The sequence below is a fragment of the Blastomyces gilchristii genome (assembly GCF_000003855.2).
Source record: "Blastomyces gilchristii SLH14081 genomic scaffold supercont1.4, whole genome shotgun sequence".
NCBI lineage: Eukaryota > Fungi > Ascomycota > Eurotiomycetes > Onygenales > Ajellomycetaceae > Blastomyces > Blastomyces gilchristii.
The window spans coordinates 785,120-809,856 of NW_003101679.1; the positions used below are offsets into that span (position 1 = coordinate 785,120).

The 24,737-nt window shown below is 47.7% G+C and overlaps 10 protein-coding genes across 14 annotated transcripts; 6 read left to right on the plus strand and 4 right to left on the minus strand.

The window, feature by feature from the left end:
* Positions 1-55: 55 nt before the first annotated feature.
* On the plus strand, positions 56-2,560 carry BDBG_02688 (uncharacterized protein). Its single transcript, XM_002626465.2, has 3 exons — positions 56-783; positions 852-2,076; positions 2,142-2,560. The coding sequence occupies exons 1-2, from the start codon at positions 543-545 to the stop codon at positions 1,511-1,513; spliced, it is 903 nt and encodes a 300-aa protein (XP_002626511.1). The 5' UTR covers positions 56-542; the 3' UTR covers positions 1,514-2,076; positions 2,142-2,560.
* BDBG_02689 lies at positions 1,817-4,373 on the minus strand. Of its 3 annotated transcripts, none has more exons than XM_031720908.1 (3): positions 3,860-4,373; positions 3,656-3,776; positions 1,828-3,541 (listed from the first exon to the last, which is right to left on the minus strand). In XM_031720908.1, exons 2-3 carry the CDS (start codon positions 3,691-3,693, stop codon positions 2,419-2,421), a joined length of 1,161 nt encoding a protein of 386 aa, XP_031577255.1. In that variant the 5' UTR covers positions 3,694-3,776; positions 3,860-4,373; the 3' UTR covers positions 1,828-2,418. The 3 variants fall into 3 exon arrangements, with proteins under 3 accessions (XP_002626512.2, XP_031577255.1, XP_031577254.1); XM_031720907.1 differs by having other exon boundaries at positions 3,656-3,798; XM_002626466.2 differs by having other exon boundaries at positions 1,817-3,541; positions 3,656-4,373.
* On the plus strand, positions 4,352-6,618 carry BDBG_02690 (50S ribosomal protein L32e; the record flags this gene model as incomplete). The annotated part of the gene is made up of 6 exons (XM_031720909.1): positions 4,352-4,402; positions 4,471-4,650; positions 4,722-4,761; positions 4,972-5,096; positions 5,253-5,374; positions 5,456-6,618. The coding sequence occupies 6 exons, from the start codon at positions 4,352-4,354 to the stop codon at positions 5,562-5,564; spliced, it is 627 nt and encodes a 208-aa protein (XP_031577256.1). The 3' UTR covers positions 5,565-6,618.
* BDBG_02692 lies at positions 6,147-12,501 on the minus strand. 3 transcript variants are annotated; one of them, XM_031720911.1, is made up of 4 exons: positions 12,056-12,501; positions 8,438-11,958; positions 6,987-8,307; positions 6,147-6,890 (listed from the first exon to the last, which is right to left on the minus strand). In XM_031720911.1, the coding sequence occupies exons 1-2, from the start codon at positions 12,296-12,298 to the stop codon at positions 10,552-10,554; spliced, it is 1,650 nt and encodes a 549-aa protein (XP_031577258.1). In that variant the 5' UTR covers positions 12,299-12,501; the 3' UTR covers positions 6,147-6,890; positions 6,987-8,307; positions 8,438-10,551. The 3 variants fall into 3 exon arrangements, with proteins under 3 accessions (XP_031577258.1, XP_002626515.1, XP_031577259.1); XM_031720912.1 differs by lacking the exons at positions 6,147-6,890; positions 6,987-8,307 and having other exon boundaries at positions 9,708-9,951; positions 10,052-11,958; positions 12,056-12,491; XM_002626469.2 differs by lacking the exon at positions 6,147-6,890 and having other exon boundaries at positions 7,624-11,958.
* Positions 8,169-10,253, plus strand: BDBG_02691 (MFS monosaccharide transporter; the record flags this gene model as incomplete). The annotated part of the gene is made up of 8 exons (XM_031720910.1): positions 8,169-8,265; positions 8,330-8,367; positions 8,402-8,429; positions 8,494-8,711; positions 8,778-8,954; positions 9,039-9,216; positions 9,584-9,892; positions 10,150-10,253. The coding sequence occupies 8 exons, from the start codon at positions 8,169-8,171 to the stop codon at positions 10,251-10,253; spliced, it is 1,149 nt and encodes a 382-aa protein (XP_031577257.1).
* A 120-nt stretch (positions 12,502-12,621) lies between the features above and the next one.
* On the plus strand, positions 12,622-13,837 carry BDBG_02693 (acyl-CoA thioester hydrolase). Its single transcript, XM_002626470.2, has 2 exons — positions 12,622-12,840; positions 13,003-13,837. The coding sequence occupies exons 1-2, from the start codon at positions 12,761-12,763 to the stop codon at positions 13,496-13,498; spliced, it is 576 nt and encodes a 191-aa protein (XP_002626516.1). The 5' UTR covers positions 12,622-12,760; the 3' UTR covers positions 13,499-13,837.
* BDBG_02694 (DnaJ domain-containing protein) lies at positions 13,217-16,364 on the minus strand. The gene is made up of 6 exons (XM_002626471.2): positions 16,062-16,364; positions 15,924-15,956; positions 15,805-15,863; positions 15,283-15,727; positions 15,036-15,216; positions 13,217-14,967 (listed from the first exon to the last, which is right to left on the minus strand). Coding segments are annotated over exons 1-6 (1,278 nt in total). The 5' UTR covers positions 16,063-16,364; the 3' UTR covers positions 13,217-14,408.
* On the plus strand, positions 16,160-20,108 carry BDBG_02695 (glutamyl-tRNA synthetase). Its single transcript, XM_031720913.1, has 7 exons — positions 16,160-16,729; positions 16,792-16,864; positions 16,925-16,962; positions 17,032-17,451; positions 17,508-17,765; positions 17,831-17,997; positions 18,102-20,108. Exons 1-7 carry the CDS (start codon positions 16,478-16,480, stop codon positions 18,793-18,795), a joined length of 1,902 nt encoding a protein of 633 aa, XP_031577260.1. The 5' UTR covers positions 16,160-16,477; the 3' UTR covers positions 18,796-20,108.
* Positions 19,037-22,763, minus strand: BDBG_02696 (microtubule associated protein). Its single transcript, XM_002626473.2, has 4 exons — positions 22,308-22,763; positions 22,195-22,247; positions 21,926-22,137; positions 19,037-21,859 (listed from the first exon to the last, which is right to left on the minus strand). The coding sequence occupies exons 1-4, from the start codon at positions 22,428-22,430 to the stop codon at positions 19,854-19,856; spliced, it is 2,394 nt and encodes a 797-aa protein (XP_002626519.2). The 5' UTR covers positions 22,431-22,763; the 3' UTR covers positions 19,037-19,853.
* A 155-nt stretch (positions 22,764-22,918) lies between these two features.
* Positions 22,919-24,697, plus strand: BDBG_02697 (COP9 signalosome complex subunit 5). The gene is made up of 2 exons (XM_002626474.2): positions 22,919-23,119; positions 23,191-24,697. Exons 1-2 carry the CDS (start codon positions 23,095-23,097, stop codon positions 24,210-24,212), a joined length of 1,047 nt encoding a protein of 348 aa, XP_002626520.1. The 5' UTR covers positions 22,919-23,094; the 3' UTR covers positions 24,213-24,697.
* Positions 24,698-24,737: the final 40 nt, after the last annotated feature.

Here is a 24,737-nt window from a genome sequence, read left to right on the forward strand (position 1 = left end):
AATAGCGAACGCACCTAAACTTAAAACTTTGTTTGGTATGGCTCAAGATATTTAAATAGTTAAATATTTCAAAAATCGATCCGCCCTGAGTGCGTGGCAGAGTCAGTGTCACCAACAAATCTCCATTGATTGTTATTATCATTGTTATGATCATTATTGTCAAATGTTTGAAAATGGACGGAAGAAATAATAAATACGACGCACAATCGCCGAGAGACTGCCAGGCGCAGCTGTCATGTTGTGTATCGTCGATGTCTCAGCTGTCTGTCCCCAGCCTTGTCACTCTCTCGTCAACTCACGGTTTTTTATTATATTTTTATTATCCCTTCCTTCTCTCCCTATGTATTTCCCTCTCTTTCTTAAATAATACTTAATTAAACGCCGTTCCCATACTGTTCCTCTGAGTCCTGTGTCTATGTGTGTGTGTGTGTTTGTGTGTTGTTTCATGTTATAAGCTATACTACTACCCCATGTTGGCATCAGGTCAGGCAGACAACGCATCCATCCCACCAAACCAAGTTGAATAAAACAACCCGCAGTTCATGACCACAATTACCACCACATCCTTGAAGAACACCACCGCCACTGCCTCCCTGTTGGGCGGGATCCCCTCGACGTCCATGATTTCAACAGCAGAAAACCCGGCGACGACGACGACGACGACGATAGACTGTCCGAGCTGCGGCTATGATGTGCGCTTGGCCGACGATGATGCCCAGCAGCGCATCATCTCCGAGCTGGAGGCGCAGGTTAGGTTTTTGAACAAGAGGGCTGCGGAGACGGGTAGGTTATTTCTATCACTATAATTCTTTCTCTGTGCTTTTGATAACTCACCCATGGTCTTCTCGCAGCGGACAAACTCGCCGACTACGAAGATGAAATCCGCTTCCTCCGCTCTAAGGCAAACAACGCCGCAACCGCAACCGCAACTACGGCGCTCACAATCCCCCCAACAACACCCACCCTCCCCTCTTCTCATACGGCAGATCCCTCCATAACCTCCCAACCTCACCAGCAACAACAACAGCAGCAGCAGACTGCCACTCCACCCCCTCAATCCCGCCTAGGCACCTTCGCCTCCCTCCTCCCCTACGGCCGGCGCAACGCCCCAACCCCCCCTACCCCCCCTCCCGCGCCAAACCGCTCCCCAAACCGCTCCCCAAGCCCCACCAGCACCACCAGCACCACCACAACCTCCCCCCTCCCATCCACCGCCAGCACCAGCACCAGCACCCCCACCGCCCTCCAAAACGCCCTAACCCGCGAACAAGCCCTGCGCAAAGAAGCCGAGTCGCGCCTCACCCAAGCCACCTCCGAGCTGGAAGAGCTCACCGCGCAACTCTTCAGCCAGGCGAACGAGATGGTGGCGCAGGAGCGCAAGGCGCGCGCGAAGCTGGAGGAGCGGGTGGAGGTGCTTGAGCGGCGGGATGGGGAGAAGCGGCGGCGCCTGGAGAGGCTAGAGAAGGCGATTGAGAGGGTAGATCGGGTTAGGGGGATTGTGGGAGGTGCGTAGGAAAGGGAAAGGAAATGGGAAAAAGGGGGGGGGGGGCGGTGTTGGCGTTTGTTTTTCGTCTTGGGATGTATATTTCTGGATGGACGGGTATTATGACACATGTTTTTGAAATATTTATTAATGAGTGCTATTTGCATGACGGACGATATTTTTATTCTTTAATGGCTTAGCTAACCCCCTATTGCACTTTTTTAGGAGTATTGTATGTACACTATACTATGTATGCATTTATAGCGGTTTGGTATGGGATTTTGCGTTTCCACGTTCTTATCTACGTACGCAAGAGGAAGATATTTAATTTTGGAGAGTTTGTCTGTTCTTTCAATCCTCAGATCTTTACCTATAGTTGATATGCTCATACTTTCAAAATTGCCGAAGAATTTACCAAAGAAAGACTCTCCATTGGATAGTGAGAGCGTGGGAGGAGGCAAAAAGGAAAAAACAAACATAATCATGCTATGGGGGACATGACAAAGAAATCAAGTAGTTCGATTTATGTGGGTATCTTGCTATAAATGAACAATGGTATAGAATCATGAATTGGGAAATGAGGAACCGGATGGGTAGGTTATCAAATCCATATGGAAAGACGCGGAAATAGTTAACTAATACATCAGTGCGTGAATAGAATAGGGGATGGAGGGGAAAAGAGGCTAGGCCCGGATTGCATTCAGGAAAGGGGGAATGGGGGAACATGCTAAGATATAACCTGGTGCGGGAAGAATGCAATGCGATGTTGATATATGGAAGTATTAGGAAAAGCAGAAATGACGAACACAATGGGTATATAATACAGGGGCAAATTATGCCGAGATAGCAACGCCAACTATGCATGTACGCAATAGAACTAAACAAATGTAGTGGGGAAGAAAAAAAAGGAAGAGAGTCGAATCGAACTTAACCGCTCACGAGGTTGCCCCATCCGTTTCATTTCCACTCTTCCAAAAGGCATACTTGCCCTGCGCGGGGTCCGCATTCATCGACCACACCCATGCACACAGTGCGCCTAGCAGCCCAGCGGCCCCGATTAGAACCGGCCGCAGACGCGCACCACCTCTAGTCCGCCTTTGGGCCGACGACGAATCCGATGGTCGCCGCAGGATCCCGGAGGCAAACGTGGGCAACTTAGCCCTGATCGACGGAAAGATTCCACTACCCGACCTACTACGGCTGCTGCCGTTGCCATTACCAGACACCGTCTTCCCAATCTCCGCCCGTTCGACCTCGACGTCAATCTCAGCGATGATACGGCTGCAATGTCGGAAAATGTTGACCGCCTCAACGATGATTTGTGCCCGTTCAGAGACGGAGAGGAGATTCGAGGCGGAATGAAGCCGTGCTTTAAATTCTTGTTTTATCCCCTCGTCGTCGTACAGGTCTTTGTCGTCGCGGTGGAAAAACCAGAAAGTGAGCCCGTTCGGGATCCCGCTATCGCCGTCGCCATGCTCAGTGGATTCCGGGTTAGTCTTCCAGAAATCATGGCCCCCCGCTGCGAGTTTCGTGCGGATTCGACGTCCCCCGTTGAGCAGTATTAAATACATTATCCATGCGTAAACCATGATTAGGTGAGGGTGTTCCGCTGTGGCGGATTTGATGTGGGCTGCAAAGGCCGTTGCGGCGTTGCCGTACGCATCGTCATCATCATCCTTGTTGTTCGATGAATAGTTGTCCCTAGGGGTATCCTGGCCTGAATCCTCCGTACCGGACGACCAACCCAATGCACGCAAATCCGATCGCAACTTCTCGCTGCGTAGCAGCTCGGGGATATATAACTGGCTCAAGATGCTTCTGATTCTGCCTCTGTCGTCATTTACGAACGAATCCAGAATCTCATATTCATCTGGGCTGCTGGTGCTGCTGACGGATGGTAACTGAGATAACTGAGAAAGCCAGGCTTCTTCAAAGGCGAAGTATATTTCTGCAAAACGGGATATTCCAAACGCGTAGAGCGCTGGCGTATCAGTGCGGGGGGGAAGGCATAGCGGGACGCGCTTGGCAACCAGGCTGCCAAACGAGGTGTGATGGTCCCTGTTGGGGTGTATTAGCTTGATCCATCTTTGAGCAAGGCAAGGAGACTTTTATGGTGATTGGGTTGGAGCCTGTGAAGTATATAACGGCCCCCTCATAAACGACAGCCTTTACCTGATTGCGTCGAATATCTCCTTTGAAAGATCCTCCATAGCCCCCTTGTATAAAATGGCAGACAGCGGTGATAAATCAACCAGGTCGGCTTTTCTAGTATAATAGTTGCGCAGGCGAAAGTCTTTAGACAAAGGTAGAAATCTCTTGTTCAGCATTTTTAGATCCAGCATTCCCTTTAAGCATGAAACATTGGTCAATACGCACGGATAAACAAACGAGGTAGACTGCTCTTTTATAGCAATAGGAGAATAGGTATTCCACTATTATATCCAAGCACATGACCAACATCATGTGTTTAAGCGTGTTGCTTCCAAGGTTCAAGCGCACGGCTACCTGGTTGTTTGTATGGCAGTTACCACCGATGACTAGTTTCGCTGGTAACTGGAGGCATCAGGTCATTAGTTGTGGGCGAGAAAGGTGGTTTTTTCTAATCGTCATATCGTCATATCGTCTCTCAAATGACAGATGGTACAAGATCACAACTGCTGGATGTACCAGCTGCGATATTGTCCATATAAATAGAATACGGAAGAGGCCAGGAGCATATTGACTGTGACCTGTTGGGTGAGGATTCTGGGCACATGATCGAGGATCTCATGGCTGCACTTCTCGCGACTGACACTGCCATTTTCGTGCTTCATCAGTGGCTGATTGATGAATTTGAATCCCCTAGCGCTACATAAGAGCATTTATCCAATGCAGATATCGCACCCAGCCGTCGTGTTGAAGACTGGTTGGTTGAACATGGTTGATCGAAACTGTCGATAGCCGAATCTGGTATATATCACGTGATATTTTCCCAAAGAGGAAATCAGGGTTCGGGAGATAAAAACCCTAGTTCCCAAGTCTCGCTTAGCGAGCCAACTAGCGCCGGAATTCCACTCTGGCTGGAAAATCCAGAGAAGAACGTCGTTGAAAACGTCCGCCATCGATCGCAATCACCCTTCGACGACACCCGCCCACGACCAGCTTCGGGACCGCATAATACCGCCAAGGTACGTTTCCTCATCAATTTCTAAGCCATCTAGGGGTTTGGAATGGCATCTAACAAGCTATTGTTGAACAGATGGTCGCCGCAAAGAAGCATATCCCGATCGTGAAGAAGCGTATGTACCCCCCAGTTTCCTCCCAGGACCGTTTAAGGAATCGCTATGTTTGTTGGTTATGGAGTTGGAATTGCGTTTGGGGGAAATGGATGTGGATGCAGGGGAATCTTGTGCGAGGAAGAGACGATTGAATTGCTGGAAAACAGTTGAACAGAGGGAGTGTTGTAGAAGGAGTACAAAGGCTGATTTAAAGGATTTCCGGGGATACAGACAAGAAGCGCTTCAACCGCCACCAGTCAGACCGCTTCAAGTGCGTCGACCCGTCATGGCGGAAACCTAAAGGTATCGACAGCCGTGTCCGCAGACGGTTCAGCGGCCAGGCTGCTATGCCAAAGGTACGATTTGCCCGCCCCCGGCTCAGACTGGCGAACATCGCCTTCCGGTCAATCAGGGACAAAGCAAGAATGAAAGAAAGATATCATCAGCGTTGGAGAGATTGGGTTCATCAAACCACCGACTGACAATTGGCGACTTGGAAAACCACATCATAGATCGGTTATGGAAGCAACAAGAAAACCAGACATATGACCCCCTCCGGCCACAAGGTCTTCCTCGTTCAGAACCCCAAGGATGTCGAGCTTCTGTTGATGCACAACCGGACCTACGCTGCTGAGTATGTTGAAACCCAACACCTGCATCGGAATTTTCAATATCGACCCTCGAATTAATACTAACACTCTCCCGTTCCTTTCAGGATCGGCCACGCTGTTTCGTCAGGAAAGAGAATCGACATCATCGCCAAGGCCAAGGCACTCGGTGTCAAGGTCACCAACCCCAAGGGCAGACTCACCACTGAGTCGTAGTCATGTTTTGTTTTCTTTTTCTTTTTCCGTTTTACGTTTATGTCTGGGGTCCGAAAGGCTTGGGATTTGGCGAAAGCATTATTTGATAAATAAAATAGCCGTTGAAAATCCTTATTTGAAAATTTAAACAACAAAAAAGGAAATAATTAACGGAAATGAAAACTGTTATTTTACTTTGTCCCCCTGTGTTTGCCGGCTGCGTATTCATTTTTGTCGTGGTTTTCCTGCTATTTTTATCGCTGGACTTCTGCGGTTCACAACGGTTTTCTCCAGACCAATCGACATCGTGTAGGGAAACCTAAATTCTTGAACAGTCCCGAGTCATACTCACCGTCGATTTACTGTGTAGTGCCTCTTCACACTCTTCTCCACTGGCGCTTATCCAAGCTGTCGTCTGCATCTAATTGCACAGGGTTAACGGGGTATCAGTATCCTCCCAGGGTATTGGGAACTGGAAGGAAGCAATCTCAGATACCCCCATCCCCAGCTGTCTTTCAGATCAACTTGTTGACTTCACACTCTAGCTAGCACACACCTGCTGTAGCTATGTACAACTGCCGGGTTGGCCGTCTCCCACCAATCACCACTTACTAGCAAAACTTTACTAGGAGTGGTGTAAGAGAACACAGCAACTCCTCCTCGCAAAACACAACTCTTAGGATTATTCAGAAGGCCCTGTTCACATCTTTTTCCTACTTCTCAGCATGCTGCACCAACCTTTGTGCGTGAGACGCGGACAAGGGGTCCCCACGATAGCATCCAAATAATTTCTTACCGACCGAACTCTTGGACTCTTGAGATCATTTCAGCGCAAAGCAGAGCGCCGGAGAACTTTTCAAGGTCTTCGTTTATTCACTGGCCATCATTCTGCTAAGGCAATATGACCCCTAGATTTATAATATCCCACTCCAATGTTCACAGGGGGGGTTGGTGGAGGGGGTTGGTCCGGTTCCAATGTGTGCTGCTGCCAGTAGTACTAGTATCTTATTTAAATGCCCTTTTATACATTATTATCCCTCTCCTTGGATTTCTTATGAACACATCTAAACCAAACATATCTACGAGAGCGCGCAAATTTCATAATCCCAGCCTGAGGAATGGGTATTCGTTGCGACACCTACGATTAAGAACAAGGATTGCATGAGAACTAACTGCTAGATGCGTTAGACGATTACACGTCCAGTTCTAAATTAGCAGCGGGAGGCTACGTAGCTCCTAGCCAGCCAGGAAATATCCCATGCCCGCGACTTTTGGAGGATGGAATGCAAAGCTCTCTAGTGCATGGGTAGTTTTTCTCCCCGCTTTCATCATTATTCGGAAAAGCTTCTGTTTCTTTATGTTAGAATAAATGGGGGTGAAAAGAATGGGAGTACTTAAAAATGTGGTTTGGTACAAATATATATATATATTGATAAAACACACCATATTATATTCTGAGTCTCATGTTAAATATATTCCGATCCATTCCAACAAATTCATTAAATTTGAAATCCAATCCTGCCCCATTCTTTCCCCTAACCACACTCAACGGTTACCCAGAAAATGATACGGAAGGGCTAGATAATTTGGCAATATCTGTTCAGTTGATATAACGGACATTCTATGCGGATCTGCGGCGGTGGAGGCAAGCATATTTGGTCAAATGGCGGGCGCACGTAGGAGGGAAGTTTTTTATAAAGGAAGAGGCCCTTTTTGCAGGACATGATATTCCCCAAGGTATAGAATAATTGAAGACGGTGCCCACCTGGATGAGAAAGTCATTTTCCCTTCAGATACCCCAATATTCATAGTAGTAGTGATAATCGCTCGTACTCATCGGGCACTCGGGTCGGGACTGTCCCTATATTTCCCGGCCAATGGGACATGATATTGTGCGAGGGAAAGAGAGAGATCTACAAAACTATACAAGACGTGGTTGGGTTGGCGGAAGCCTTCAAGTTTCGGTCGTCTGATCATGATGTCATGGTCTCCATATTTAAGCTATTTATGGGTCCTGCACGCTAAGAAAAGCTTATCTGGAGCCCTGCGCTGCGTCATGTCCCGGCAATGTGTATGTATACCGATGTTCCCGGTACAACGCCTGTAGGGGTGGTAGTTTCATGCCATTGTTCTACTTCCATCCATGGGATGGTGAAGATACGCGAGGTTTGGATCCCGCCGGCCCCTGAGCCGCTAGGTTCATATTTTGGCTTTGAGGGATGAAGCAAACTCTGAGCGCTCCAGGGGAACATCAGTAGAGCTGCCATCTGCTCCATCTTATAACTCCATTGATGCAATTCCATCCATTCCTTGAATTGGTCTTGTGGAGCAAATTATTCAAATATAATCTATCCCCGAAATGCACAATGTTCCCTGTTTCAACTTCCATTCTTTTTCCCTTCTGTATCGGTCTCTTCAAGGCTTCATCCAAAGTCTCCCGCTGTACTGTCCTATATCTCCTTATCTCTTTTCCCGTCGTTTCCCCTCCCCGCACTTCCGTATTTTCAAACGAAAAATCCCTTAATATTATCACAGCTCTCTTTTCTTGATTTTACCTCCCCTCCCTTTGACCCAGCTCGAGTTGTCTTAACTAGCACTGGCCTCCTTTAACGGCGTATATTCGTCATGGTATCGCCGACGTATGCAGGCATGAGCGGGAAGAAGCTTTCCCTAGCAGGTTCAACCGTCGCCACCATGGCTTTTTTGCTATTCGGATATGACCGTATGTTATATGGTCGATTCTGGAAATTGACTGTGCGGAGCACTATCTAACAGCAATCCATCAGAGGGCGTCAAGCATCCCGGATCCGGCATTCAACAATATGTATGCCGCCACCAAGGACAATAGCACATTGCAGGCCACCGTGCATACGGTATATGAAGTTGGTACGTACCACAAGAGTTCGCTCAAGCTGCACGGAAGAAATCACAAAACTAATACCGGATATAGGGTGTCTCCTAGGTGCGGTTGTCGCACTCTTCATCGTCGATCGGCTCGGTCGTCGTTGGATGATCATATCCGGTGCGATAATTATGATTCTCGGCGTGATTATTCAAGTTACTGCAATCGAAGACAAGGTTCCACTCGTGCAGTTTATCATCGGCCGTGTCGTCACTGGAGTTGGAAATGGAATTACCCATATACCATCCCCACCAACCAGGCTGAATGTTCCAAGTCCCATAACCGCGGGTTGTTGATCTGTATTGAGTGTGGCGTCATTCCCATCGGCACAGCAATTGCCTATTGGATTGACTTCGGGGCGCGTTATGGACCCTAAGACTTGCTCTGGAGATTCCTTATTGCATTCCAGGTCGTTTGTCGTTGTTGGCGTTTTCATTATAATCGGCATGTTTTATCTTCCCGACTCACCCCGTTATCTTATCTCCAAGGACAAGGTTGAAGGTGAAAGGGTACTTGCTGCCCTTGCGGGCACAGAGATTGACGACCCTGCCACCTAGCTGCAAAAGAATCTGGTCATCTATTCGATTAAATAGAGACTAAGTGAAGCTCTTTCCCCTCTGCTGCGCCTCCACTCACAAACCGACCAAAACATTAGTCCAGGTGCCACGAAAGCAGGTTACAAAGATCTTCTCATTGAGGGCAGGACTCAGCACTTCTGTCGCATGGTTGTGGGTTCCGATGTAACGCCGTCATTTACTATCTTCCAGCATTGTGAGAAGAGTCCCTCAACCAGTCGCATGACTTTGCATTGTTGATCGGTGGCGTTAATATGATTGTCTATTCCATTTTTTTTTTTGCGACGTTCTCATGGTTCTTCATTGAGAAAATAGGGCGTCGCAAGCTCTTTCTTGCAGGGAGTTTCGGTCTATGCGCTGCCATGGTCATCGTATTCGCATGTCTTATCCCCGGAGATGACCAAACCGCCAAGGGCGCAATATTTGGCTTCTTCATGTACATGTGTTTCTTTGGTGCAACTTGGCTGCCTCTCCCTTGGTTATACCCTGCCGAACTTTTGCCCGGACACGAGCCAAATCCAACGTCATTTCCACCTGCAATAACTGGCTTTTCAATTTTATAGTCGTCATGATGACGCCAGTCATGGTGGTCCGTATCGGATGGCGGGCATATCCCTTCTTCAGTGCATGGAACGCTATTCTCATACCATTCATCTGGTTCTTTTACCCAGAAACTGCAGGTCGGAGCTTGGAGGAAATCAACCACATCTTCGCCAAGGGATATGTCGAGAAGATGAATTACGTCAAGGTCGCAAAGGCATTGCCTAAACTGACGGATGAAGGGGTTGATAGGAAGGCTAAAGAATATAGACTGGCTCGGCACAATCTCAGATATGAAAATGTTAAGCAAGGAAGCCTTTCAAGTTGGGCAGGTTGTTATGTCGTAACGGTAGAGAGCGCGTTCACATGGTCCCATTCTATACCCTGTGAACTAGATTATTGTTGTTGTTATTGTTATTGTTTCTGCTTTGGATATTGATGGGCTTCTCCGCATATTGGAGGAAATTTGGGAATAGCGGAGTGAAAATTACCATTAGACATAGATTTTATGATCTTATTGCGTGTTAAAAATATTCTATACCTCTCAGGTATCGTTACTGAGAAACATTCCATATTGAAAATTTCACAGCACTAGGACGGTGGGAACCTGACCAGCAGGTCCATTATCGACGCCCGACAACATATATCGAGCGGGAGTCCAAAGTGGAACCGGAGGAGGAATCCTCTACCTAACTCCATCTGGCAATTGAGCATAAAAATTGTGTTCTCCGGCATGGGGTAGGCCCGGACGCAGGATGAACAGCATGGAAATGAAGAAGATGGAGAAGTTGAAGGCGGAGATCACCACCATTCGCGAAGTACCAGTATTACCGCTCTTGCACGTGCTGTGCTGGAGGAGGAAAGTATTAGGATGCCAACACTGGAGAAAAATATTTTGATAGATATGCGCATTTTTATATAGTGGGCATGGTATCTGAAATAGTCGTAATCCAACTAGCCACAGCCTATTGATCCATCTCACGATATCCCCTTACGAAACAGCAGCACTTGTTTCGGCTCTAGTAGTAGCAATATCAATATCACCTCCATTCTCCTTCATCTGCTGCTCCTTCATATTCTTATCGATCAGCTCAGTCACGTTCACAGCGCCTAACCCCTCAACCAATGCCGAATCCCCATGCTGCCCTTTCCCAACAACTTCCTCTTCCTCATCATCCACCCAATCTGGTACAGTGGTAGGACCCTCCATGCCCTCGGGGGGCAGTGCCCAGCCAGGCATTTTACTCTTATACTTCCATGCACCAGTGACATCCGCATATGACACCGCATGCAGGAAAATTCCCAGTTCATGTACACCGGGATCGGTGTATAAATCCGTTCCGCATATCTCGCATTGCTTCCCGTTCATCTTCTCCCCCTTGCGTTTCAAATAGTCATTAACCATAACTTCATGTTCCTTGGCTAACAGCTCATCCACAACGGCAGGGTCGTTCTTGGAGACTGATTCAGGAGGTGGTGTTTGGAATGTTTGGTAACTGAGTGAGTCGGCGGGTTCGGTTTTACCCATTTTGGACAGCCGGTATATTATCTGCTCGTCGTTTTCTCCCGTTGCGTCTGCCTTTCCAAGGCTGTGGCCAAAGACTCGCCGGTTGGAATAAATTGGGTCATTGGTTATTGGATGGCCTAGGTATTGAAGGTGGACGCGAAGCTGGTGGGTGCGGCCAGTCAGTGGCAGGCAGTGAACGATACTATAGCCCTCTTCGTCTAAGCTCATAGGAATAGGGGTGGTTGCTCCTGTGGGGGTATCGGTCGGCGAATCGCTGATGTTCATTTGATCTGGTAGTGTTGCGGGAGGCGTTGCCGGTCCGGTTGACGAACCCGAGGTTTTCTCTGCTTGCTTATGCGGCGGATAATATGCAATTCTCCGGAATTTTGTTCTCGCTTCCTTTCCTGAAGCTCTTGCACGGTTTAAGCCCAGAATCGGACTGATTTTCAACATAGGTTGATCACACAACACAACGCCATCCGGGAACTTCCCTTTCACGCGTGCCACATATTCCTTGCGCACAGTGCGCGATCGGAGCTTTTCGCCAATCTGTTCTGCACCCTTGGGGTGTTTGCCGATAAACATCACCCCCGAGGTCAACCTATCCAGACGATTGCAGGGATACGGAACCCAACCATTTCCACGCTCCGCCTTCATTATCTCGAGAACTGAATTATAATTGTATCTCCCCGCAGGGTGTACAGGAACGCCCGCCGGTTTATCGATCACAATCATGTCATTGTCCTCGTGGATTATGCCGATCGGTTGACTGGTGACAGGCGGCTCGTGTCTGTGGAGTGTGTGCGAAATGACGTCCCCATTTTGGATCTTCGTATCTATTGAAACGGCCTTCCCGTTTATGCATACAGCCCCGTCTTCAATGGCTTTTTGCTGAAGATTGCAAGTTAGTACGATTTGCGGTATTTCTGAAGTGAAGGGTCGTTTAAACAAGACCCCAACAAGATTTGAGTCGCACTTGTCAACATACATAATACTCCCTCGGCCTATCTCTAAACTCTGCTCCAAAGACATCTAACAGTCCTCGACCCCGCCACCTTTCTTTACAAAATGTATTATACGTGTAGTGGTATGGGGCAACTCTGCGCAAGCCTCCTTCGATGTAGTAAGGCCTAGGTAAAGGATCACAGGGTGTCACCACCACATCCGGAGGTGGTTCGAATTCTTCCTTCTTTTCCACAGGAGATGGGTGATCAACAGTTGTCAGGGCCATACTGGTAGTCGTAGGATATCGACCCCGCCGAGCCAGGCAGCCCAGAGCGCGCGGATAGGGCGCCACGGAAGTTGAAGGTATTTCGTTGGGAATATGAAAGAAAAGTAGAGGAGAGGAAGCAATTGAGACAAGGTAACGAATAAACGTGTGAACGAGCCAGCTGGGATGTATTCAGTATGGTGCAATGAGAAAGGAGAATGAACCATAGACAAAAGCATCAGAAAATACAACGGAGAAATATACTTCCGAGTTAATTGTCAAAATAAGGTTATCATGTGATCTTCGCGTCGATCAATCTTATCTTATCTATCAACCACAGAACAACCGAGGCGAGACAACGCCAAATTCCCGTTTGATAGCGCTCAGTTTATACAGCATTCGATACTCCATGGATTCGTATCATTTCATTGTACTTCGCTGTCGAAATCATAAACTATCTTTTCGTGAAGAGGAGCCGTAACAATGGCCCCGACGGAGCTAGAACTCAAGAAGCGCCGAACGAGAAAGGAGTATTTATTCCACTTAGAATATCGAACAAGATGGTGAGTACATCTCCATATAACTAGTTATCTTAATTCTGCCCGTTATCAACTCAGAGAAATTCAATTGCGTTTTGATTGGGATTAGGGGAGGAGATAAGCAGATAAAAACAAACCCCACACGATCCTACACTACTACTGCATACTAATTATTTTGAATGTTAGGTCCGACAACGATATGTACGCCCACCTAAACAATAGCATATACGCCTTTCTCATCGACTCTATTGTAAATACCTATCTAATAAACCACTGTGGGCTGGATCCTTTCTCTACTCGCTCTTCTACTCCTCCTCGCCCCTCATCCTCCAGCACCTCAAGTTCCACTCCTGCAGCCCGACCTTCCCAAATCGGCCTCGTCGTCTCCTCATATTGTGACTATTTTGCTTCCGTTTCGTTTCCAGATGTCCTAGACCTAGGCCTGCGCGTTATCAAACTTGGCAGTTCAAGCGCGATGTATGAAGTTGGCATTTTCCGCCGCGGGGAAGAGACTGTTAAAGCTGTCGGTGGATTTACGCACGTGTTTGTTGAGAAGGAGCCTGAAGTGAAGACCGGGGGCGGAGGTGGAGGTAGAGCGTCTAGGAAAGGAATGGATGGAAGGATTCGAAGCGGCCTGGAGAAGTTGATGATAAATGATGTGGCAGGATCATCAAAGCTCTGATGGCTTGGCCAAGTGAAGCGCTGTGTGGTTTGATGTAATTATACCCCTGGGCTGAAAGTGGGATATAGAAGTTTTGGCGTATGGTAATGTAATATCATATTGATACCAAAAATGGCTACATGTAAATCAATTGAAGTTAGCGATATCAACGACATTTAATACTCCTGTCTATGTATATCTATCTGCCTTTGTTGCGGCAGTCATCTACAATTTAAAGCCACCCATCGGCCTTGCGACCATGCAAGGCCCTTTGGATAAATTGTTTCCGTTTAGCTTTATCACAATAACTAACACCTAATTCCCCGGATTTGAAACGCAAAGGTATCTTATCTATTCACACTATCGTCCATAATCTAATTCTGATGTCCAAACAAAAACAAAACGAGACGGGTGCAAATGCCTCGTCTACGGAAATGCCATTGCCTGCCAGCTTCGCAAGAAAGTCAGTCAACTCGATGTTAACGTAATAATATCCTTCTATCTATAGTAGTAAAAAAACATGTATGTAAACGGATGAGTCAGATTTGGGTCATAGCGGTAAAGACAATCGTTCGTCATCATCATAACAAAATGAGTCGTTATAACATCACACACTGTCCCTTATCTCGAGAGGCTGGAAACCAACTTTCTTGTCTTCCTGTATAGAGAGGCACACAATCCAACGTGTCGTTGTGGTGGGCCGGGGTTATCGTAGCCGAAGCAAGGGAAAGAAATAAGCACGAGACGAAAAGAAAACCGGGTATTTTGGAATATCAAGCTTCCAACACTACACTGGGTATAGGTTATGCTGGCGTTCGGTAGAAACTTCTAGCGATATCCAGCGACCAAAGATTTTTTTATAACAAATGAAAGCAAGAAATATGATATGCGATTCCGGAGCTGATTAGACTGGTAAAGACAAGGCGTGCCTTTACTGTGTCGTACACTGTGCCTGTCCTCCCTCCTCTTCATCTTCATCCTCCCAGGCTGCACCTCCCTGGCTATCTTTGGATCCGAACTCCTCAGGGTTCGCTTTTGGATCATACTCGACATCATCTACTGTCTCAGCCTGGATGGCAGGGCCTGGTCCGGGAAGAATATCGCGCAGCTTTGCAAGGGCTGCGGGGTCTGAAGCCCACCCATCCTCTGGGAACTTGATTTGGACGGCCAAATACAAATCGCCTCTCGAATCAGTCTTTTTAAAAGGCATGCCCTCCCCTGGGACTTTGAGGACTTGATTAGGTCTCAAAACAGCGCCTTCTGTTTTAGGATGGGTGATTTCGATCCCTCTTCCATCGAGGTGCTTCAGCACTACGCGGGAAAAGCCGCAAAGCGCCTCAGCTAGCGTGATTTGAATCTCGGCCATTAGATCCGCACCGGCTCGTCGGAACGTTTCGTGCTCGATTTCCTCCAAGTGGAATATAATATCTCCTGGTTCTGTGTTTGGAAATTGGTCTCCCTCTCCCTCTAATACGATCTTGTCACCTTGTCTGCAAAATTTTGTTAGTAAACAAGGGTTTTAATGGTGCGGAGACGAAGGGCAAGAGTCAAAACGTACTTCGCGCCACGAGGAATATATATTTCGAGCAGCTTGCGCTCTTCTGTGACTTGTTTCCCCTTGCATTTCTTGCATTTGTCCTTCGGCTGAAAGAAGCTCCCGGAGCCTTCACACACCTTACATTCCGCCATGGCCTGAGTGACCATGCCCGGCCCAACTTGGACAAGTGTTTCCTTGTACCCTATGATTTGAAAAGTGATATTAGCGACTACATCGTCCTGCTCAGAAGAATGCCAGGATGTCTTACCAGCGCCCCCGCAAGTAGAACATTGTTTTGGTGTGGCCCTTTCTTTTCCACCTTTCCCTTTACATAGACTGCAGATGACATTTTTCGTGCTTGAAAATTTGACGGTTCGACCCTTGTATAAGTCTTCCAAACTCACTGAGTACTCTTGTACCTCGTTTTGACCCTTTCTTGGCCTGCTAGGTCTTGGCCCGCCAAATCCCGGCATGCCTCCTCCCATGTTCATTCCCCCGCCAAACATCGATGCGAGGAGGTCATCGAGATCGGGGCCGCCTTGCATACCAGCCCGTCCCGACCCGTCAAACGCTGACATTCCATGAGTGTCGTAGATGTGCCTTTTCTCATCGTCATAGAGGATATCGTAAGCCTGGCTCACGGCTTTAAAGCGTACTTCGGCCGCCTCTCTTTCATCTGGAGAGACCTTATCAGGATGGTGGGCGAGGGCTGCCTATGGGAAGAGATAGACATGTCCATTAGTTTCAGATGCACGGACAGCCTTTGAGCGTGAACCTCGTAGCTGCATACCTTTCGATAAGCCTTCCGTATTTCCTCTTTCGTTGCAGATTTGTCGATGTTCAAAACATCTGGCCTGGTTTAGTTTCGATGTCCATTACGCATGCTAAAGAATCGGTGCGAAAACTCACTGTATAAATCCGTCTCACCGTCGGCGAAATCCACTATTGCTGCGGAGTCAGTGAAATTGGTCAGGGGAGAGATATTTAAGAAGTACTTCATATGCTACGAGGTAAACAACAGTAACATAAATAGCGGAGGTAACCCACTTGTTGGTGCACCGGAAAAGGACTGTTCTCTTTGGTCTTCTGGGATAAAAAGGATATTTATACGGCTAAACGAGCGACTTGAAAACGTAGTAGACAAGCAAAATATGAGTGCCTCGTGCAAGTGATGACGGCGTTGAGTTGATAGTTGGAAAAAGTACGGAAAAAAATAAAAATAAAAAATCAGAGTTTTGGCGGCGGCGGCAAGATTTTCCTCGTCAACCCAAACACCCGACAGAATCTTGTGAATATTTAAATGAATGCGGTGCTGAAAACCCGAGTTCTATCCCACCCACAGGACTAAAATTTGGAAATTTCCTTAATTATTTATTCTAAATACACGGATGATTCGATATTGAGGGTCCGAGCGTTCTTTTGCACTCTATTTTTTTTTTGCATTGAAACTTCCATCGCGGACGATGAGACCGCGATATCGGCCAAAACTGACGATTCCGCCCTGCACATTCTGCGGCGCAAGTTTCTCTACAACAGCAGCCCGCCGTGCGCGGAAACCAAGCAAACTACTACCAGATTCCCCAGCGCGTACTCGTTTTGCCCCATCTCCTACGGGATACCTCCACCTTGGCTCCCTGCGGACGGCTTTGTTCAACTACCTTCTCTCGAAGAGAACAGGCGGCCAGTTCCTTTTGCGGATAGAGGATACGGATCAGGTTGGTTCTTATATAAGGCCTAGACGGATTTTAAGAAGGTCAACTTGTGCTAATTGTCGAAGAAAAGGACAATTGCTGGCGCTGAACAACGGTTGTACGAAGATTTACAATGGGCTGGGCTTCAATGGGATGAGGGTATGGCTCTATCTTGCTGGGAAAGGAAAGATAGCCTACAATGCTAATGACAGTATATAGGCCCTATTGTCGGCGGCCCCTATGGTCCGTACAAGCAGGTATGCTACTTCTCGCCAATTGATATGGTATGGTCGACAGCAGTTATTAATTAGTGAAATCGAGTCTAGTCCGAACGCACATCATTGGGAATATACACAGAAGAGATTCGCAAGCTTCTATCTACGAAAAATGCGTACAGATGCTTTTGCTCCCAGGAACGGCTCGATACTCTCGCCAGGCATCGGAATGAGCTGGGACTTCCACCTGGGTATGACGGAACGTGCAGGGGAATATCACCAGAGGAGGCTGAAGAACGCGCGCATAATGGGGAACCGAACGTTGTTCGTTTGCGTGTGACAGGACCATTCCCTATGTTCACAGATCTCGTATTTGGGAAAACCGGTCAGAATCAGACTGCGGGCTCTGGTCGGCTCCGCAGCCAGCAGAGTGACCCTATTTTACTCAAATCAGATGGATATCCAACATACCACCTAGCCAATGTTGTTGACGACCACTATATGAAGATATCGCATGTTATTCGGGGCACGGTAGGATGTTTATCCTCTTCGATTGAGATATATTTGCTAACAATCCATTCGTCCAGGAATGGATGGCCTCGACTCCTTTACATGTTGCGTTGTATAACGCTTTTGGATGGGAGCCACCAGCATTTGGACACGTCCCGCTCCTAACCGAAAAAAGTGGACAGAAGCTTAGCAAGCGTAACGTCGACATCGACATCTCGTTCTTCAGGGACAAAGAGGAAATTTTCCCGGAAGCGCTGGACAACTTCGCTGCGTTACTGGGCTGGTCACATTCTCGAAAGTCTGACATTTTCAGCTTGAAAGATCTGGAGCAAAGTGTAAGAATATTAAGCCTACCTGTTCAAAGTCCTCTCCCCCTTAAATACTAAGGAGCATATCATAGTTTGACCTCAAACTCACGAAAGGAAATACCATCGTCTCCTTCGAAAAATTGTGGTTCCTACAAAGTGCACATGCGCAGCGATATGCGGCTGAAGGAGGTCCTGAAGCCGAGTCCATGGTCGATCGAATTGAAAAGGCCGTGAGAACACAGCTCACAGATGAACAACTGTACGTTCCCGCATCTCAGTTCACATGTTCATACATTCTTCGATCCATCCCATATGCGGATAGCCAACCCCGTAGTTAAAACCACACTGACACCCACTCCACAGCTCCCCCTTGCTAAAACACCATACCCTCCGCGAACACATCGCCTCCATAGTGCGGGAGGGCGGAGCGCGCGGCTATACAAACGCATCAAAATTCATCGAAGAGAATAGGTCCTTCTTCGCCGCATCCCTCAACCGACCTCCCTATATTCCCACCACTCCATCTCCACCCAAAAATAAAGCTCAACCCGAAACTGAGACCGAAACTTCCACCATAATCCCTCCCACCATCACCCCAATCGCAGACCTCCACACCGCCGCCGCAGCTCTCTGCCTAGTCCCCGATGAGCACTGGACCACAGAAACCCACAAGCGAAACATATCCTACCTCCTCAGCGATATCCCAGCTCAACCAGCTTCATCTTCCTCAACTACCACTACCACTACCACTACCACTACCACTACCACTACCACTCCCCCACCACCACCACGAACATCCGCCGTCGCCGCCGAAAAGCAATTCCGCAAAGACCTCTATCACTACCTCCGCTGGGCATTATCTGGCGGAGCGCCGGGGATAAACATCCCAGCAACGATGGCGATACTAGGCCGGGATGAATGTGTCCGGAGACTGCGGGAGGCAAGGGAGTTGACTATGCCCGTGCAGCACGAGGGTGAGAGTTTGGCTGGTGGACAGGGTGGAAAACTCCCAGGGGGTGATTGGTGCACGTTGAAGGCGCAAGGCTTAATTAAATAGTGAGGTTCATAGCGGCCGGTGCTATCTACCTATTTATATGTATATATCCTGTATAACTATTATATCATTGCTATTTTGGTAATGTATAGACGGCATTTCGATTTATTCGCTACTACGGGGAACATCTTCTTCCTATCCATACGTATAGGGTATAGAGAGAGCATCACAAACAATACTCTTCTACCTGAATCTACACAGCAGTTACTATTCCTTTGCGCAGTTCCGGATGGATAAACAAAAATGGGAACTTATGTATAATGAATTTGAATTTTTGAAAAGCTGTCAAAGCCAAATCCAGATTATACATAAAAAGTCAATGAAAACGAAGATTAAAACAACAAATAATAACAACCAAAGAATATGAATATCGACGACGATAAAAGCCCACAATATTGGAAAATAGAAAGATGGAAAAATACTCGTAAGACAATAATATACTCAAAACAAAGCACGTGGGCCGGGTTGTCAAAACAAAGAAAACGAAAATCAGTAGTGGGCGAGATGGAAAAGCACAAAATATAAAGGCCACAAAACCAGACAAAAGAAGACAGGGCGAATGCAAAACCAGAATGCAGCAGAGCTAACCAACAAACATTAAAAGCTCAGGCAAAAAACCATTACAAAATACAACCCAACTCCGAAAACTTGCTCAAAACGGACAAATACAAAATCGCGAACGAGTGGAAAGAAGGAGAAAAGAGGGCCTCACCGGAGGGAGTGAGGGAAAGAAATAATGCCCAAAATAATAGGGAACCTGCGCGTCAGAAGCACATCTGTCAAAATGGGGAGCAAGGCCACGAACAGATAAAATAGACAAGCCCTATGGGGAGACTGGGTAGGAGAAAGGGGATAATATACAAGACGTTGTTGACGAGTAACGGAACGGGAAGCCATATTCTCATCATGAGCATAAATTCCGCCGAAGTTAGTCAAGAGTGTCTTATTTTAGTTACCAAAGAAAAAAAGCATCCCCAGCCGGCTTCATCAAGGCGTTTTCACATCGGAAGGCATATATCGAAGGAACTCGTTTCAACATCAGGGCATGATGTAGCCATTCGTTAATAAGTCTCCATGTCGTCAGTCCATCCATCGCTGCCAGCGACTCTCATAACCTGGCCGTTCCCCTCACTGTATTGCTCTTCCATGCCGACGCCACGAATCCCCTTGGCCTTTTTTCCAGCCATGGAGTCTGTGGCTCCACTGTGCAAATCGTGCCCTGGCCACTTACCCTGAGTGGCTCTCAATTTGGCGTAATAAACGTCTGTGGCGTCAATCTCGGGCTCAGACTCACTGTCGTATGTTTCCCAATTTTCAGACCCTGATGTGGCAGTTTGTATAGTGGAAGTATTCGATATTTGTCGACTAGCTGGTCGTGGAGGAGGGCCCATTGGCTCATGCTGATGCGGTTGTTGCATATAAGGTTTCGGTTGATGCTGCAGCTGCGGCTGTGATTGTTGCCTTTGATGGTTGTAATAGTTTGGATTTTGGACACTGGCAGCTGGGTTGAAGGACTGTGCCATGGAAAGCGATGAGCCGGGCCTGTAATGGGACATTGAAGAGCTCAGGTAGGAGCGCTGGTTTCGATCATCGTAAACGTCCTCTGGTGTGATTGACCTCACATAGGAGTTTGATAATGACAAAGCGTCGTTGCCATGTTCCGCGTCTGCATAGAATGAGTTCTGGGGGGTTTCCTGCCGCACAGAGGCATTGAGGTCTCGCATCTTGGGAGGAGGAGCACGCGGAGGTGGCATCTTGCTACGGGCGCTTGAGGAGAAAGACTGAGGTGGACGGCGATCGGGTGAGTTATTTCCATGTGGCATATTTGCAAGAGGAGCGCGGGATGGAATTTTCGTAGGTGACTTATTACCATTTCCGGCGGCTGGGTTCTGGGCATTGCGTTTCAGGGTACCACTCCTCGTGGGAGTCTTCGCATGGGAAGGAGGCTGTGACCCTCTTACAGATCCTCCACCGCGCATCGAAGATGGTGGTCTCACTGAGTTTGCACGGCTGTGTTGAGGCGGCCCACATGGCGTTTTTGATCGTGGTGGGATTTTCGCTGGCGCGGGAGGGGCGATTTCATCAAGATATCGCTCTCCGTGAACGAGGAACGGCCTCCCATACTCGTCTTCCCATTGTTCGAGGACTCTGCGCAGCTCTGTCTCGACTTTTGGTAGCTCTTTCGCGATCCTCTTTCTCATCTTCTCTTCCCTTAGAAGCCTGGTGGGATCTCGGCGTTCACCCTTATTGCCGCGAGCCATGAGCCGAGAGGCATCTTGGCTAGAAGCCGCAAGGCTATCACGTTCATGCACAAGAGTGCGGTGCTTCTCGATGAGTTCAAGCGTGGGGGCACGTTGCTCTCTTAGTACTTCGAGACGTTCGATTTCTGCTTCGTGTGCGGCGAGTAGGGCATCGCTGTAGACATCTGAAAAAGCAGGCGTAAAATCAAGCATCTCTTCCTCAGAATAGTATAAACCATCCCAAAGTTCCTGGAGCCGGCAACGAGCATCTTCTACGAACAGGTGAAGGTTTTGCCTTTTCAACTCATTCAAGCGGCTCAGTTCATCTTCAAACTCATTGATCACCCTGAGGCCACATCCACGATTTGCGGCTCGGAAACCTTTCCTATCTCCTTCCTCAACACCTAGGCGATCCCATAAGGATTCGACCGCAGTCCGCAATTCGTTGAGTTTCCGCTCGCGCCCGCGCTTTTCGTCAATTAATTTATCCCGTCTTTCCCGTAGTGACGAAAGGTCTGATTCGTGCAATCCTAGCTGTTCTGGCGATTCGCGATAGTATTCAACAATGGACGGTTCAGTTTGTGCTTGAGGAGTGCCTAGCTCCGCCCAGAGCTTTACTATTTCTTCCGAAATATTCTGGACTACTTGAACACGACGAGTATATTCTTCATAAACCCTGGTGAATTCATTGTCGAGGGCTGACGCATATGATGGCGAGAGGTCAAAGGTGGGAGGAATAGAAGAACCGTCGGTGGTTGGAGGGAGCGGGACCTTCACGAATGATGGCTCAAGGTGAGAGGAATATGACTCAAGTGCTTGGACGAGTTCTGAAGGAACAAAAGAAAAAAGCTATCAGTTACTGCTAGATGAACAACTAATTAGGAGAAACTCACTTTTTATTTGCTCAAATCTTTCGCGATGTAATTTGCTTATGATAGTATATTTCTCCTTCAACACCTTTAGACAGCGATTGAGCGGAAAAGTAACACGAAGATCTCCGCCATCTATCTGATGATCATGTTTAGTGGAGTCATCTAGTGATGCTTCCATTTGTTTTATCAATTGAATTGTCTGTTGTGCCTCATCAATCATGTCACTTTTCTCACTATTTGACAAACAATTAGTAGGAGCGCACAAGGCATATTTTACCGTGGTCTCTTACCAATTGACGCGCCTTAAATGGCTCTGGAGGGTGTCTGATAGGGACGCGAAAAGCTATACAAGCATATATTAGCACCAATCATCCTGTGGCTGATTTGAATACAACTTGCTCACCTCTTGTTCTCGTGACTCGCGATCATGGCTAGGGACGCCTATCTCGTCAAATAGCCCATGTAATTGACTGACGATCGAAGTGACCTGAGTGGTCAGGTAGCCTGTGTCTATGGCCATTGCCATGAAGCAGCCTTATGGCGACCCCGCGCAACAGATACCAGTCGCAAATAAAGAGGGAAAAAAAAGTCGCCCTTAGATGACTCGTTTCGTGAGGACGAAAACAGCAGAGTAGCGGTTCTTATGCGGATGTTGGAGTTTGAGAAAACGTTTTAACGAAAGCGCAAATGAAAAACGACAGTGAACGAGAAACTCAATGGCACCGCGATAAGGAATCGTGTTCATGTTCAGCACAAATGCGACATAATACGGAGGAGAAGGGCGACCTCCAGTCTGTCTGGAACTGCGGATGGCGGAGATGGAAAGTGGCTCGGTTTGACCTTATCCGTTTGACCAAGCTTGGATGCGGCGCATTTGTTGATGCTGCGAATCGTTGGCACGACAACCGCTGACTAAGTTAGTTTACCGTCTTCGTTCTGCGGAGCGCCCCACGTCACGTGACTGATACCTCATCGAATCGTTTGCTTCCTCTCATACAATTGCGCAGCTCAGTCCAACATCATTTATTTATCAAGCTTCATTTTTTTCAGGAACCAGCTATTATTTTATTCAAATCCAGTATATCATGATTAATTGATTGAAAATATTAGTTGCCTCGTTCTCCAACAACCTCGTAACGATATAGTGGCATTGTCAGGCTACTCTTGCAATAACTCTCTGCCCACCCACCATGGAGGCAGCCAGGCAAGCTTGGGGTATGTTCTCCCGTATATCCATTCACAATGACTTGAAACAGCAGTAACAAGAAAATATAACAATCCTTAAGAGCTTGAAAACTCCCTTCAGCTCATTGACCCACACCGCGATGCGCTCTACAACTACGACCCCGCCGCCCATTCCGCCCTCACAGCTCAAAGGCCCTGGTCAAAGGACCCGCATTACTTTAAACACATCCGCATCTCTGCCGTCGCATTGCTAAAAATGGTCATGCACGCGCGCTCCGGCGGGAGCATAGAAGTCATGGGCCTAATGCAAGGCTACATCGCCGCCAACACCTTCATCGTCACCGACGCCTTCCGCCTTCCAGTCGAGGGAACGGAAACCCGCGTCAATGCCCAGGAAGAGGCAAATGAGTATATGGTCACCTATCTACAGGCATGTCGGGATTCGGGGCGACATGAGAATGCCATTGGTTGGTATCACAGCCACCCGGGCTATGGGTGTTGGCTGTCAGGCATCGACGTCTCGACACAAGATACCCAGCAGAAATATTCCGATCCTTTTGTGGCCGTTGTGATAGACCCCGATCGCACGATCTCGGCCGGCAAAGTTGAGATTGGCGCCTTCAGGACGTTTCCGAAGGACTATACGCCGCCTAAGAACGAGCATGAGGACGACGACGAGTACCAGAGCATCCCGTTGCATAAGGTGGAAGATTTCGGCGCGCATGCTGCCCAATACTACTCACTAGAGGTCTCGCATTTCAAGAGCACGCTTGATACCAAAATACTTTCGTTGCTGTGGAATAAGTACTGGGTTGCGACGATTAGCCAGAGTCCGCTGTTTACAAATCGCGAGTATGGGAGCAAGCAGATTCAGGACCTGGGGCAGAAGATGAAGAAATCTACTTGGCACATTGATCATAATTCGTCGCGGGGTGGTGGGGGTGGCGGCGCTGCGTTACTAGTGAAAGACCAGCAGCTGGATAAGGTGGTTAAGGAGGGACAGCGGATTGTGGGCGACGAGCTGAATGGGCTTATGGCTGCTGAGATTAAGAAGGCGTTGTTCTATGGCGTGGGACAGGGTAAAACGAAAAGCGCCTCAGATGAACAGGCACTGGAGGCGTAGCGTTTGTTCAAGACTTATTTCCCTCTTTACAGTGCCACCTATTTTATGACTCGCATTTTTCCATACCAGTTTTGTTCTGCATGTAACGCATGTCTGCGCTTGCTCTAATGACACTTAACGCCATGACAATAGAGTTGAAAATGTTCTTTTCTGCTCAGAGGTCCCTTTCATGCTATTAGTTTGGTCAGGGTTTTCTTAATATATCCATCACAGGTGGGAATTTAACTTCTCTTGTTCGACTGAACGAACATGCATCAGCTTCAGGGTGTAGAGGCAGAGCCTTATGGACCGGCTACCCCATAAAACCTACGGAAAAGAAGAACCTCTTTGATATTCATTCATTCATTCCATTCATCTCGACTTTTCTTTTCAGCTATCTAATTAGCTAACGCTTTCAATATAACATCACATTAAAGCCCTTTTCCCGTCTCAAGGTATACATCAATCAATAATCAAATCTTCAACGAAAACAATGCTAGTTTCACACATATATAACCCCGCCCATTTATTTATTACAAAAAAAAA

Excerpts from the sequence above, each read along its gene's own strand:
- BDBG_02688 (XM_002626465.2), top strand. The coding sequence starts at position 543 with ATGACCACAATTACCACCACATCCTTGAAGAACACCACCGCCACTGCC. Across the intron at positions 784-851 it reads CAAGAGGGCTGCGGAGACGG|CGGACAAACTCGCCGACTAC; the intron begins GTAGGTTATTTC and ends GTCTTCTCGCAG.
- BDBG_02693 (XM_002626470.2), top strand. The coding sequence starts at position 12,761 with ATGGCCCCGACGGAGCTAGAACTCAAGAAGCGCCGAACGAGAAAGGAG. Across the intron at positions 12,841-13,002 it reads TTAGAATATCGAACAAGATG|GTCCGACAACGATATGTACG; the intron begins GTGAGTACATCT and ends TTTGAATGTTAG.
- BDBG_02697 (XM_002626474.2), top strand. The coding sequence starts at position 23,095 with ATGGAGGCAGCCAGGCAAGCTTGGG. Across the intron at positions 23,120-23,190 it reads GGCAGCCAGGCAAGCTTGGG|AGCTTGAAAACTCCCTTCAG; the intron begins GTATGTTCTCCC and ends ACAATCCTTAAG.
- BDBG_02694 (XM_002626471.2), bottom strand. Across the intron at positions 15,728-15,804 it reads TACGGAAGGCTTATCGAAAG|GCAGCCCTCGCCCACCATCC; the intron begins GTATGCAGCTAC and ends CTCTTCCCATAG. Across the intron at positions 14,968-15,035 it reads TATATTCCTCGTGGCGCGAA|ACAAGGTGACAAGATCGTAT; the intron begins GTACGTTTTGAC and ends AAAATTTTGCAG.
- BDBG_02695 (XM_031720913.1), top strand. The coding sequence starts at position 16,478 with ATGAGACCGCGATATCGGCCAAAACTGACGATTCCGCCCTGCACATTC. Across the intron at positions 16,963-17,031 it reads CCTATGGTCCGTACAAGCAG|TCCGAACGCACATCATTGGG; the intron begins GTATGCTACTTC and ends AATCGAGTCTAG. Across the intron at positions 17,766-17,830 it reads TGAAAGATCTGGAGCAAAGT|TTTGACCTCAAACTCACGAA; the intron begins GTAAGAATATTA and ends AGCATATCATAG.
- BDBG_02689 (XM_031720907.1), bottom strand. The coding sequence starts at position 3,946 with ATGATGTTGGTCATGTGCTTGGATATAATAGTGGAATACCTATTCTCC. Across the intron at positions 3,799-3,859 it reads TCTACCTCGTTTGTTTATCC|AGATTTCTACCTTTGTCTAA; the intron begins GTGCGTATTGAC and ends ATGCTGAACAAG. Across the intron at positions 3,542-3,655 it reads GAGATATTCGACGCAATCAG|GGACCATCACACCTCGTTTG; the intron begins GTAAAGGCTGTC and ends ACACCCCAACAG.
- BDBG_02692 (XM_031720911.1), bottom strand. The coding sequence starts at position 12,298 with ATGGCCCTGACAACTGTTGATCACCCATCTCCTGTGGAAAAGAAGGAA. Across the intron at positions 11,959-12,055 it reads ATAGGCCGAGGGAGTATTAT|CAAAAAGCCATTGAAGACGG; the intron begins GTATGTTGACAA and ends TGCAATCTTCAG.
- BDBG_02696 (XM_002626473.2), bottom strand. The coding sequence starts at position 22,430 with ATGGCAATGGCCATAGACACAGGCTACCTGACCACTCAGGTCACTTCG. Across the intron at positions 22,248-22,307 it reads GCGAGTCACGAGAACAAGAG|CTTTTCGCGTCCCTATCAGA; the intron begins GTGAGCAAGTTG and ends ATGCTTGTATAG. Across the intron at positions 21,860-21,925 it reads AAGATTTGAGCAAATAAAAA|AACTCGTCCAAGCACTTGAG; the intron begins GTGAGTTTCTCC and ends TTGTTCCTTCAG.